At 36.5% G+C, this 14618-nt stretch overlaps 1 protein-coding gene across 1 annotated transcript; it reads left to right on the top strand.

The window, feature by feature from the left end:
- Positions 1 to 666: 666 nt before the first annotated feature.
- Positions 667 to 4881, top strand: LOC141392416 (zinc carboxypeptidase-like). Its single transcript, XM_073965361.1, has 4 exons — positions 667 to 834; positions 908 to 1044; positions 3730 to 4511; positions 4592 to 4881. Exons 1-4 carry the CDS (start codon positions 667 to 669, stop codon positions 4879 to 4881), a joined length of 1377 nt encoding a protein of 458 aa, XP_073821462.1.
- Positions 4882 to 14618: the final 9737 nt, after the last annotated feature.

Raw genomic sequence — 14618 nt, forward strand, 5'->3', positions numbered from 1 at the left:
GATCATAATTTTACAACTGTTTTTGCAGTTGTCGGGACGTCTACGTCACACAGGCAAGTTTTGGGGTTTTGACAATCAATACATGAAATCAACTGTCCTGTCATGTGTAAACGCAGGGTTATTGGATTTTGTCAAGGGCACAGAATTTCTAATATAACGAAATTAATAATTCAAGTTAAATATAATATCCTTCAGATTCCAGACTAAAGCGCACAACAGGCCTACACCATCGTAAGTGTATGTCCATGCGGGCATGTTGCGATTTTTGCATCGCACCTCTCAATCTAATCATAACCATATAATTATATTATCATATACTTAGTATTAAAAGTTGTCAGCAATTAATATTCAGAAATATTATAGGAGTGCATTTTTTTGCACAATGGAAGGTGTAAAGTTCAAACTTCTTAGATATCCAATCTCAATGTACATATATCATCACACACGAAGAATTTGGTGGTAATTGTTTAAAAGAGTGAGATTTTTTTTTTGTTTTTTTTTTAAGTTGTAAATTAGGTGAGTGATAAGCAGCCATCTTATCAAAATTAAGATATTAGATATGAAGGTATGAAATGCATAGTATCTTATTCAAAAGCGTTTTTTCGTACCCTTGCATTTTCAGTATAAAAAGCAAAAGAGAGATTTTTAGTTTATGTAGTTGTCAAAATGCGCAGGGTGTTGTGTGTTGTACTGTTTGTCGTGGGCTTGTTGGGTTGTAGTGTGGCGGCCACCGGGCCTGGTATGGCCCGTTATGATGATTTTAAAGTTTATAAAATCTACATAAAAGATGAACAACAATTAAGTCAACTGAAAAAGTTTAAAGATATTTTGCCGGTATGTTGAAAATTTGTAAACGAAAGTGAAATAGGTGGAAAAATATTGAAGCTGTTATGTTGTTGTTTTGTAGATTCGTTACTTGAATGAAATCACATCGGCTAACCAAAATTACGATGTAACAATTGATCCGGTTAATCAAGCTAAGCTGGAAGAACAAATGAAATATTATCAAATGGAATATCGTGTGACCATTGAGGATTTACAAAGGTAAGTTAAGATAAAAGTGGCATTAGCTAGGCTCTCGGGTGATGTTTGAAGTTTCCTCCAGAGTTTGTGGATCAAAACACTCCATGGGAACTTAGATACATGCATAGATAAGAGATATTGTAGAAGAAATCATATTCTATAAAAAGGGTATTTAAAAAATATGAACTTTTTTATTTCTGCATCAACCATATGTCAGACACCATATTGACGCAAAATATATTGTTACAGCAACAATACATATTTTACAATTTCGTTATCAGAATATGATTGATTCCACAATATTTCTTCTATTTTTATTAATTATTCCCTCAGCCTTTAAGACCTCGACACATGAGAAGCATGGCATTCTTGCTTAAATCATATCTAGTAAATGACTAAAGACCAAGTTCGACCTAATTCAAATGTGATTCTGAAATCTTTTTATTAGGTCGAACTTGGTCTTTAGTCTTTTATCAGATATGACTTCAACATGAATGCCATGCTGCTTATATGTCGAGGCCTTAAGGCTAACAAGAATATATTTGAGAAGACCAAAAATGTGCCTCATAGAAATAATGGGTTTAGACCCCAAGTATGTTTGGACGAAATCAGTTTCAGACAATTTGGAGTCGGCTGAGCAAAATCCGTACGTATTTCTGGCTGGCTGGTGCGCACGATAACTCTCGGACGAAGCAACCGATCGGATCCAAATTTCGGAATTCGTAATATTTTGTCCAAACTTTTTTTAGGGTTATGGCCACTTACAAATTTCACAAAATCGAAAATTTTTTATTTGGCTCATTTTAAAGAACTGGTAGAATAAAATAGGTTGCAAAAATTTCGAGTCGATCAACCAAAAATTATCTGAGATATGAGCGTTATAAAGATAAAATTCATTGTGATTTGTATGTAACATCGAAGTTCGTAACGCGGTTTTCTGAAAATGGCATTTTGGAATGCGGTGCCCACTGTAGCTCGAAAACGGATGATCCGATTTTCGTATATTTTTGTGGGATTATTACACATATAAAAAGCTTGAGACTTTTTTAAAACATTTTTTGACGGATTTATGGAAAAAACACTATAATTTTTTTACGTTAAATCGAAATTTTGACTTTGACAGTTCACAATTTTTTTACAAATTTATATTTTTTAATTCTGGTTCTTAATGATCCCACAAAGAATATGCTGATCGGTTTATTCGTTTTCGAGCTGAAGTGAGCACCGCAAACTGCTTTAGTAAAACAGTGTCTCATAGGCGACTATTTGTCAGAACACTGTGCAATTTTAGTAAAAAAATCCGAAAGTAGCTCAAGGTGTGACCTATCCAAATTTGGCAGATTTCTTGTAAAAAATTCATGATAAGTGGTCATAACCCCTTAAGTCCGAAAATGGACCATATCGGGCCACTCCTTACCCTCCTTAAAATAGTGAGCACAACAACTCACGAAGAAAGTAACCGAATTGCATGGACATAGATCGGGTTCGAATTTGGACTATATCGGTCCACTCCTTCGGGTACCTCCCACACAAAAATCGAAAAAAGTGAAGTTTAAGATCTCCTCTCTGATCATTTTAATTCTTTTCAGCATATTGTCCTTGCTTCCCCCTTTACGATGGCATAATTTTTCGTGCTCAATAAGTGGTCATAACCCCTTAAGTCCGAACATGGACCATATCGGGCCACTCCTTCCAGAACCTCCTCCACAAAAGTTCAAAATTGTTCGCTAAATTAGTAAGCACAACAACTCACGAAGAAAGTAACCGCATTGCATGGACATAGATCGGGTTCGAATAGGACTATATCGGTCCACTACCCAAAGGTACGGTTACTTTACACAAAATTCGTAAAAAGTGAAGTTAAAGATCTCCTCTCGGATCGTTTTGAATTTTTTCAGAATATTGTCCTTACGTGCCCCTTTACGATGGTACAATTTTTATCGGCCATATTTCCTGAGATAATGGCCTAAAAGCTCCAAGAAACCTTGACGACAGCAACTAAAATGGCAAATACCCAAGATAGCAATCGAAGGGAGTTTCTGATTGGTCCGAACTTTGCACATCGTATGATTTCATCTAGTCATGTATTAGGTTAAAATATGGACTATATCGGACCCGTCCTACTGGTACTTCCAACATAAAATTTGAGAAAAATGCACTTTAAGAGCTCATCTCAGATAGTTTTGAAATTTTTTCCAAAAAGTTCTTCTTGCGGGCCCTATTACGACGGCGCATTTTTTCGGCGGCAAGTCCATACTTCCTGAGATAATGGCCCAAAAGCTCAAAAAAGCCTGCTGGCGCCTAGGTACTACGTAAGATAACCCTCGAAGGGAGAAACCGATTTGGTCCAAACATTGTTCATCGTTTTATTCCTTACAGCCTCGAATTATGACCGAATATCGGCTACATCGGACCACTCTTTCTGGTACCCTCCATACAAAGTTTGGAAAGAGTGCAGTTTAAGGACTCTTCTGGGATCGCTTTTAAATTGTTGGCAACATGTTTTGTATGCGGCCCTAGTTAAAACGGTACAACTTTTTCGGGGCGAATCTATACTTCCTGGGAAATTGACCCAAAAACTCAAACTCAATGGACGTCAGAAATTTAGTGTTCCCTTAATTTTTTAGGATCGAAGCTGAGTGTATAGCTCTGTCGGCACAGCTAACTAATACTTTATTACTTGTTTTTTTATCCCCCTTCTTTCAGTGTTATTGAGGACAGCCTGCCCAAAGCTCGCAGCACCGGCATGACTTGGGATTCATTCCATAATTTGGATGATATTTATAATTTTGTAGACAACTTAACCATGTCGTTTCCCAATCTCATTACACCCTTTACCTTTGGCTATTCGTATGAGGGAAGACCCATGAAAGCTGTGAAGATTTCCTATAAGCCCAACAACAAAGCCATCTTTATCGAAAGTCAAATGCATGCCATTGAATGGATTTCTTCGGCCACCAGTACTTGTTTCTTCAATAAATTGCTTAATTCTCAAGATGAAAATATGCGTCAATTGTTGATGAATTACGATTGGATATATGTTCCCATTATGAATCCGGATGGTTTCGTCTACACTCATACTGTGGAGAGATTATGGCGTAAAAATCGCAAACCCACCGGTTTTTCCAACTCTTCAGGTATATGTTATGGCACCGATTTGAATCGTAACTTTGGCTATGAATGGGGTGCCTTGTCGGCCTGGAATTTCAATGAACCCTGTGATCATTGGTATGGTGGCGCCAAACCTGATTCCGAACCGGAAGTTTTAAATTTACAAGCATTCATCAATTCGTTCCCCGAGGATTATATTCGAATGTATGTTCCCCTTCATTCGTATGGTAATTTGATCCTACTACCCTACGGACATACAAGTGACATATTCCCACCCAATTACGATCAAATGATGCGAATTGCTAAAGCTTTTGCTGATGCGGCTAAAGTGAAATATGGTACTGTCTTCAAGTACGGTTCGACGGGAACAATTAATTGTAAGTATTACTAACGAAACATTCAAATACTGGGACACAATGAGAGTTGTGCACATTTTATATATTTGTTTTTTTTTCAGTATCTGGTTATGTTTCTGGCGCATCCAAAGACTGGGCATATGGTGTCAAGAAAATACCCTACACCGGTACCATTGAATTGCGTGATTATGGCGAATATGGTTTCTTCTTGCCACCCAATCAAATCAAAGAAGTTTGCGAAGAGGTTACAGATGGCATCATTGCCATGGTTGCAGCTGCTGAAAAAGAAGAACTCTTCCGTAATTCTGGACCAAAGAATATAACTTCAATTGTCAATGTTATGATGTTGTTGTGTTTGTTGAAATTCCTAACTAAATTTCTTTTGAAATAAAAGTAAAGAAATATAAAAACGAAAGAAAATAAACGAAAAATCTTCTTTAGTTTAAAAGTTATATTGATTATATTGAGTTATACGATAACTATAATTATCATTATTTAATATTACTAAAGCTTATCAGTTGCCTATTATAGAAAGCCTATTTAGTACAATGGTCGTAACTACTAACCCTGGGAGAGTTACAAACAAACCTCCAAATCTCGTTTCGACTATATAAAAATGAATTTCAATGTCATTTCAAAATTCTGCATACAAATTTCCTTATCGAAACAATTTCTTTTAATTGTTAAATATTTTAGCTTCGAATAAATGATTCTTGTCAACATCATAAAGATATCTGTATCTTAAAGATTGTCACGGTATTTTATTGATATCCATAAAAACTTCGTAGAAAAAAATCACATAAATCAATAAATTTGAAACAGTTTTTGATTATAGAAAATGGTCAGTTTCGATAAAATAAAAAACAAAAAATATTTATCTATGCAATATAAAACACTACACTACAAAAACATATTTTCAATAATTGCTTGTGCCTTATAAAATTAGAATTAGTAAACGGATATGATGAAATTTTCACAGTATTCTTCTTCTGTTCATTTGACTTTATGTCAGAAAAGTTAAAACAAATGAGCACCGTATATTGAAACCAAAAATCGGGCCGACAACTTTCTGCCAGAATATTTTATTACCCAATGAAGAGACTTAATTCCAGATTTCAAAAGTTTCCTTGGCTGAAATCTCCATCTATGGGACGTGACGTAGGGGATGAAAGATACCAAGCAACGGTCCTGACCAAAAAGTGACGCACCCCAGCAAAAAAAATTCTTACTAAATAATGTGTTTTTTATAGTACTCATCGGTAGCCGTAGTTACTTACAAAACAACAAGGGCATGTCGCACTGAAAAGTTAGTTATTCTACGGCCACTAGAGATTGAAAAATAAGCTAACATTTTCGAACATTTGAAGTGGAATTTGTTTTCAATTTCAACACAATTCTTATTTTTATTTTATTTCGCTTAAATGCTTACATGTGTACCACCAACTGTTCTTTTTTGAACAAAAGCCGACGATGAGCGTTGAACACACAACCCTCCGATTTGTAGTCGGATACACACGTTCTGTGCCCCCGTACTCATAACTCAGTAAGGAGTAGTATAATTAGTTCTTTTTATTTACATTATCGGCTACCTCTCACAAAAAATTCGGATAAAGTGAAGTTTAAGAGCCCCTCTCGCATCATTATACTCTACACCACTATGTGCGGAGGATATTATAAGTTGGGTTTGGCCAAAAAGTTTGTAACGCATCGAAATAATGGTCGTAAACCCATACTTATATATACCAAAATGAATGTCTCGACGAGCTGAGTCGATCTGGCTATGTGTGTCCGTCCGTCAGTCCGTCCGTCCGTCTGTCCATCTAAACCTTGTAATCACGCTACAGTTCTCAATTTTGATCGGATCGTCACGAAATTTTGAGGGTTAATGGAGGTCACACAGATGAAGAAGCCTATTGATTTTGGTGATGGTCGAATAATATTTAGTCGTAATGGGCAAAAAACTTATTTGGAGAAAAAAGACAACGTTTTTTTCCTAAGAGAATATCTCAGCTCCAATATGGGGTATACCAAAAGCAGAACCTGGCCATGAAAGTAGAAAATATCGCCTTTCTAATGATGTAAAGTAGGTTCTCGTAGGTGATCAAACAACGAATATATCGCAATACCCGCTAATAGAATCCAACTTTTTATTTTTGCGATTTTAATAATAATGACGAATATCACAGCTTTGGTTGGATATCTTCCAAAAACAAGGTCTGACTATGAAAGTAGAAAATCCCATCTTTACAGTGATGCAAAGTAGGTTGGCGTAGGTGGCCACATAACGGAGATATCACAATATTCGGCAATACATCCCATTTTTTAATTTTTTTGTAATCAAGCTACAGGTCGCAATTTTGATCGGATCGTCACGAAATTCTGGGGGCTAATGGGGATCCTACAGAGAAAGAAGCCTATTGGTTTTGGTGATGGTCGGATAATATTAAGGGGTCGGAATGGGCAAAAAAATTATTTGGAGAAAAAGTCAACGTTTTATTTCAAAGCTAATATCTCCGCTTCTAAAAGGGGTATATCAAAAGAAATATATAGAAAATATCACCTTTGCAACGATGTTACGTAGGTTGTCGTAGGTGGTCAAACAACGAAGATATCGCAAAAGCCGCTAATAGAACACAACTTTTCATTTTTGCGATTTTAATAATAATGACGAATATCACAGCTTTGGTTAGGGACCTTCCAAAAGCAAAGTCTGACAATGAAAGTAAAAAATCCCATCATTACAATGATGTAAAGCAGGTTGGCGTAGGTATCCAAATAACGGAGATATCGCAATAGTCGGTAATACATCCCATTTTTCCACTTTTTTGGAAATTACGCTACAGGTCGCAATTTTAATTGGATCGTCACGAAATTTTGGGTGTAATTGGGTTCCCACAGAGGAAAAACCTTTTGATTTTTCATAATGGTCGGATATTATTCAGGGGTCGGAATGTGACAAAAAAAATATTTGGAAAAAAGACCAACGTTTTATTTCAAAGTTAATATCTCCCTTCTGTAGGATGTATATCGAAAGCAAAACCTGGCAAGGAAAGTAGAAAATATCACCTTTACAACGATGTGAAGTAGGTTGTCATAGGTGGTCAAACAACAGAGATACCGCAATAGTCGGTAATGCACCCCTTTTTCCATTTTTGTGGAATCACACTACGAAATTTTGATTGGATCCTCACAATATTTTGTGGGTTGATGGGGGTCTAACAGAGAAAAAAAGCCTATTGATGGCTGGCATACATCCCACTTTTCCATTTTTTATTTGGGTTGTACTGTCGATGCACTTAAATGCGTTTCAAAAAATTGACCTATGTTAATGATGTTCAGAGCAAAGGCGCTAAGCTATCCCAATTGTAATATTTTGAATATTATTAGTCAAAATCTTATGAACAGGGGTAGTGGTGTAGGGTATCACATAGTCGGCCCCGACCCGACTATAGCCTTGGCTCACTTGTTTTGATTATTTTTTCTGTAGAGGCTAGGAGTAAGTCAATACTTCCTGAGATAATGAAACAATATACCAAAACATATAACTCTAAAACTTTTTTCAAAAATTCCTTCTAAACTTATTTCAACGTAATTTAATATTTCGAGTCCTTTATGAAGATGTTTGGTTACTAAAAATGTTTGGTATATGTCAATGATTTGCTATAGCCCCAGATTACGCTACGTACAGATTTTGAAGCAAATTCGTGACACAATATCAATATATTTTATATACGGCATAATTATTACGTTTGGTTTGGTTTTGTTCTTTTCTTTTGTCAGTTGCTGGGGGGATATCTCAGCATAGCTGACTGATACTTTCTTACTTCTTTTAAATAAAACTAGTATGTACGGCGTTAAGTTATACCCTCTACCACGAGTTGTATTACAGAAAAATGGAACAGTTAGTTTATTTTCGTTTATGAAGAAGACTAAATACCAAATTTCAGCAAATTCGGTAGAACAATGTAGCTAACCTTCAAAATACCAAAATTCGGGGGGTACCGTTCTAAATACCAAATTTCCGGTATTTCGGTAAGATAATGTGCCTAAAACCTTAAACATACCGAAAATCAAAAGGTACGCTTTTATGGGGGATATAGAAAGACGTGGACTGATAATTCTCTTCTGGGATTTTTTTATAACCCCATGGAAGACTAAGAAAAAATTCAGCCATTTCGGTGGGATATTGACGTCACAACCTTCAGAATTACGAAAATCGGGAGGTACCGTTCTATGGGGGGCTATACCTATACCGACGAATTCAATCGAAAAGGCTTTTACCTCCAACGTAGACTAAATATAAAATTTCAGCCATATCGGTGGGTTGTTGGTGTCACAAACTTCGAAATACCGAGAATCGTGAGGCACCGTTCTATGGGGGCTATATGAAGGCGTGGACCTACACTGACAAATTTAGGAGGGGAAAGTTGAATACTCCAACGAAGACAAAATACCAAATGTCAGCTATTTCGATGGGTTATTGTAGCCACAACCTTTAAAATCCGGAAAATCGGGAGGTTCTATTGGGGCTATATTAAGGAGTGTACCTGTACGGGCAAATTTTTGCGGAAAAACTATATACCAAATGTCAGTCATTTCAGTGCAATATTGATGCCAAGGCTTCCAAAATACCGAAAATTGGGGGGTACCGTTCTAAGGGGGCTATTTTAGACATGGACCTGTACTAAGAAATTTCTGGGGGAAAGTTGTATACCCCAAACAAACATTAAATACCAAATTTCAGCCATTTCGATGGGTTATTGTGGCCACAACCTTCAAAACACCGAAAATCGGGAGGTACCGTTCGATGAGTGTTATATTAAGGCGTAGACCTGTACCTACCAACTACTGGGTGAAAGTTTTATACCCACAACGAAGACTAAATACCTAATTTGAGTCATTTCAGTGGAATATTGAGCCCAAAAACTTCAAAATAACGTAAATCGGGTTGTACCGTTATATGGGAGCCATATCAAAACGTGTACCGATATAGCCCATTTGCAATACCAAATACCATTTGAAACATCTTTACCAAATTACAAAGCTCTATCTTCAAAATTGCGAGCTGTATCTTGATTTCAACAGACGGGCGGACGGACAGACGGACATGGTTATATCGACTTACCCCCATTATTATGAGTCTTCTTTTGTCATAGTTTGGATTTACCGAACAGATTTATAGCGTTCCGGTTAACTTAAAGTTGAAAGTGATGATTGAATTTCAAGGAGGAGCGTCGTGGCATTAATTTTCAATGTAAACATTATATTTTTAATGTATCCAAATTAGTTTATTTTGAGTTTTAAAATCCATCAGATAGTAAAAGAACACATATAAAAATGGCCCTTAGAGTTTTAGAGACTATTTGTACAGAGAATTGCCGGTATAGGTCAACGTTTTGATATAGCTTCCACAGAACAGTAATTACCTATTTTTAGCATTTATTAGCTTTTAGCCAAATTATCCAACAGAAGTAGATGAAATTTTGAATTTATTCTTCTTTAGGGTTTTAAGGGGTTATCCCTACTTGTCAATTTCAGAAAATCGAAAAAACATTTATTGGCTTATTTTGAAGTACAAGTAGTACTTCAAAATAAGCCAATCAAGTCGATCGGAGCAAAATTGGCGGAGATATGACCTTTCAAAGTGGAGAACCCGTAGTGGTTTGTGTGTTTAGGCGTATTTTATTGGTTTATTATACCACTTCTTTTTGCATAATGTTAATGTACCTCACAATGGCTACCTGTTGGGAATTCCCTGAAATGAATTCACATGTAACCTATAAATGAAACATGTGGACGGTCATTCATTCATTTCCAGGTCCAGCTATATAGAAATATCGAATATACTAACAAATCGACCAAGCACGAATTGCACTGGAAGAGAGACGTGCGGCCGAGTGCATTCGTGAAGGAAGAATGTTGCGAATGCAACACCAAATTTCCATTTTGCAAGCTGCATAGTCGGCGGAAGAGCTCCTGTACGGACCAGGAATAGATGACTCCTTGTAATTATACCAAAAATACATTTTTTATTCATGTAAACCGAAATTAAAACTTAAAACGAGTTTTTCTCGAAATGCCATTTTTGAAGTCGGTGCCAACGACAGCTCGAAAACCGATAGACCGATCTTCGTATATTTTGATGAGCTTATTAAATACATAGAAATCTTGTCTTTAAGCGAGACAGATTTTTTTTTAAATTTTTTTTGGCCAATTTTTGGGCAAAAAACTGTCAATTTTTTCGTTAAAATCGAAATTTTGATATTTACAGGTCACCATTTTTGTTAAAATAGATTTTTGAAAATTCTGTCTCGCTTAAAGACAAGATTATTAGGTTCTTAAAACGCGCACCAAAATATATGAAGATCGGCCCATTCGTTTTCGAGCAAGCGTTGGCACCGCAAAATGCTTTTACAAAAAATGGGTTTCGCAGGTAGCCATTTACCACAAAACTGTTCAATATTTTTCAACAACAAAAATTCCAAAGGCAGTTTAAAATGTCCTCTTTCATAGGAATAAAAGTTTTCTCAGAAAAAAAGTATGAAAATTGAGTTTTATTTGGCCAGCATAACTAGGGATAACCCCTTAAAACATTCCTGCTGAGAATTGTCGGTACAGTTCCACGTTTTGATATAGTCCCTATAGAACGGCGCCTTTCGATGTTTGGTATTTTTAAACTTTTAGCCACATTTTCCCACCATAATGGCTAACATTTAATATTTGGTCTTCATTGGGAGTCTAAAATATTCGTGCTGAGAATTGATCGTATAGTTCACGCTTTGATATAGCCCTTATATAACTGTAGCTTCGTTCACGGCGTGAACTTTACGCGCTCTTACAGTGCTACCAGTATATAAAAGTAAAGAATGAACATGCCTAAAAATATGCTTTACTTGACAAATTTCAAAGTACTGTATAAAATGATCTGAATGTTTTATATCGATTTAATATTAGGCCATGTTTATATTATAGCGTTTTGAAGGGTTAACCTTCTTAATGAGGATTTATTTGACGTATACGTTATAGGCCGTATTTATGGATACTATCATGGTTTACTGTATTGTAAATATCCAAACTATTACTTTCAAAATACCATAAATCGAATGGATGCTACATCAAAACGTGGACCTGTATTGACAAACTTGTTGGGGAAAGTTTTGTAGGCCTAAACAAGACTAAAGGTAGAATTAGTCATGACATAGCCCATAACGCCATAACCATAGAAAACTAAAAACCATTTGGTTCTTATGGTTATGGCTCTGTCATTACGTTTTCTTACTACTAATCGAATACATTGATTTCTATAGTTTTGGTTAAATCAGCTGATTGATATGGCCTTATGGCGTTATGGTTATGTCATAATTAATTCTACCTTTTGGGAAAGTTTGTAGTTCCTAAAAAGACTAAATTTTAAATTTCAGTCATTTCAGCGTGATAACGAGGACAAAACCTTGCAAATACCGACAATTGGGCGGTACCGTTCGATGTGGGCTATATCAAAACTATGATCGATATAACTAATTTCCAATACCAAAAATCATAGGAGTAGTAGAAACTTCCATACCAAATAATAAAGCTCTACTTTAAATGTTACGAGCTGTATCATAATTTTAACAGGCGGACGGTCATGGTCATATCGACTTAGAATCTTATGCTGTTTAAGAATATATATGCTTTAAAAGGTCATCGACGAATATTTATTAAAAACTGAATAACACATTTAATTATATATACCCTCCACATTATAGTTGATGATATAAAAACAATTTGTAAGGGAAGTCTAATGTTGATTCCGAATTTCTTCCGTCAGAACTTTTCCCATTCGAGGAACAATTTCACATACAGTCGAACTTCTCTCTAAGGCACAACTGGAAATTCTCACACAAAATAATCTCTCTATAACGATTTTTTCTATAACGTAGTAATTCATTGGTCTCCAAGTGATACGTTATAGAGAAGTTCGAGTGACTTGCATGCAAAATCAGAATCGTCAAATGTATGCACAGATTCTGCCCACAATTGCAAAGAACTCGACAAAAAAATGTTAACCCTGCCTTTGCTACAAAGAAATGATCCGAATCTCCTCCGTCATCAATCTGCTGTCATCTGAAAAATGAATCGTTTACAAGTTGTAAAATTAACAATAAAAAATCCGGGCTGAACTTTAAATATTCTGAACTAAAATGGAACAGTTAGTTGCCTTTTCTGTCCGCAACTTTGTATGGAGAAGATATACCAAATACCTTAATTAAGCCAAAAAATGGATCTAACAAGTAAGAACGGCCGGGCTGAAATTTTTATATACTGTATTGAAGTAAAATGGAAAAATTAGTTCCACATCGTTTATGAAAATACTAAGCTTTTCCGTCACGCCAAGGTTATTCCTATGAAAAGTCAAGTTAGAGCAGTGTTCACCAGCAACAACAAATGCAACCGCTGCGTTTGTGTTGGGCACACACACGAGATTATCTATCCCTCTCTAGATAAACATCGTGTGCGTTAATTCATTGCTAAAACAAAGAAGATGATAGGTGGTGAGAGCAACGTTCAAACTCTCCACAATTGAGATTGTGTGTGTTCACACAGACACTGCTCGCGAGCCCAGTGGTGATTAACACTGAGTTAGAGCCACTTTAGTAGAAAAATTCTTTAAAAACTGCATATCGGACGGTATCGTTTACTTTTCATCTTCAAAATCTGCTATCAAAGGGAGACTTCTCTTATATCAATGAGTGCACCCCGATTCATATTAGCTCAATGATATGTGACCTAAAGTTTACCGCCGAATCCGAACGACATCTCCCTTGTCCCATCTGGGATGTTTGTGAATCAAGTAAAAAAGTATCAGTTGGCTTGGCCGACAGAGATATACCCTCAGCCTCGGACCTAAAGAAAAGAAGTAATACACAATACTTCTGACGTCTATATAATACAATGTACAACGTTTGGACCAAATTGGTTTCTCCCTTCGAGGGTTATCTTACGCACTACCCAGTTTAGTTGGTACCGGCAGGCTTTTTTGGAGCTTTTGGGCCATTATCTCAAAAAGTAAGGACTTACCTAAAAAACATGTACCGTCGTAATGGGGAAAGCGTTACAAGTTGTACAATAAAAACCAAAGGGATTCGAAGTCCAAATTTTGGACCGATTCGGGTGATCCGTTCGAGAGTTATCGTGCGCTCCAGCCACCACCACACATGGTATTTTAAACCTTTCGGGCTATTTTCTCAGAAAGTATGGACTTTCCGTTGAAAAAACGTATACTGTCGTAATGGAGGCATCGAAAACAATTTGTTACAACAAAAATCAAAACGATTGGAGGGCAGACCTTAAACTGCACTCTTCAACAATTTTGTGTGGGAAGTACTCGAAGGAGTGGACCTATATAGGCCATATTCTCACCTGATTTATGTCCCGTACAGATATTACGATACGAAAAATATGGATCATATCGGTTACTCCCTTCAAGACATATCGCGCGCACATTTTTTCCGAACATTTTTGAACTTTTGTGGGGGAGGTATCTGAAGGAGTGTACCCATATGGATTATATTCGAACTTAAACTAAGTTTGAACAAAATATTATGAAGGCCACATTTTGGACTGAATCGGCAGATCCGTTCGAGAGTTATCATGCGCTCCAACCACTACACACGGTGTCATAGGGGTTTTTTGCAACTTTCCGGCTATTTTCTCAGGCAGTATGGACATGCCCCAGATGAAACTTGCACCTTCGTATAGGGGGCAGTGAATACAAGCTGCTACAACAAAAATCAAAACGATCCGTGAGCAGGTCCTAAACTGAACTTTTTCGAAATTTTGTGTGGGAGGTACCCGAAGGCATGGACCGATAGAGTCCATATTGGAACCTCATCTTTGTCTGGTAGAAATTCCACGATGTGTAAAGTATGAGCTAAATCAGTTACTTCCTTTCAAGTGCGCACAAATTTTCCGAACTTCGAACTTTCTTCGAACTTAAACTAAGTTTGGACAAGATATTTCGAAAGCCAAATTTTGGACCAAAACGGCTCATCCGTGTGCATGAAGTGACGCCGTCGTCTGTGTTAAGTGATACCTTCGTTATGTGATGAGTTTGTTTACGCTTTGGATCAAGGTGCATGGAATAGA

This window comes from Musca autumnalis, unplaced genomic scaffold, assembly GCF_047663935.1.
Source record: "Musca autumnalis isolate F117 unplaced genomic scaffold, ASM4766393v1 scaffold_2, whole genome shotgun sequence".
In the NCBI taxonomy this organism is placed as follows: domain Eukaryota; kingdom Metazoa; phylum Arthropoda; class Insecta; order Diptera; family Muscidae; genus Musca; species Musca autumnalis.

Bases quoted from the DNA above. Each gene is read 5' to 3' on its own strand.
- LOC141392416 (XM_073965361.1), top strand. From the start codon at position 667: ATGCGCAGGGTGTTGTGTGTTGTACTGTTTGTCGTGGGCTTGTTGGGT. The intron at 1,045-3,729 runs GTAAGTTAAGAT...CCCTTCTTTCAG, and splicing joins ACCATTGAGGATTTACAAAG to TGTTATTGAGGACAGCCTGC. The intron at 4,512-4,591 runs GTAAGTATTACT...TTTTTTTTTCAG, and splicing joins TTCGACGGGAACAATTAATT to TATCTGGTTATGTTTCTGGC.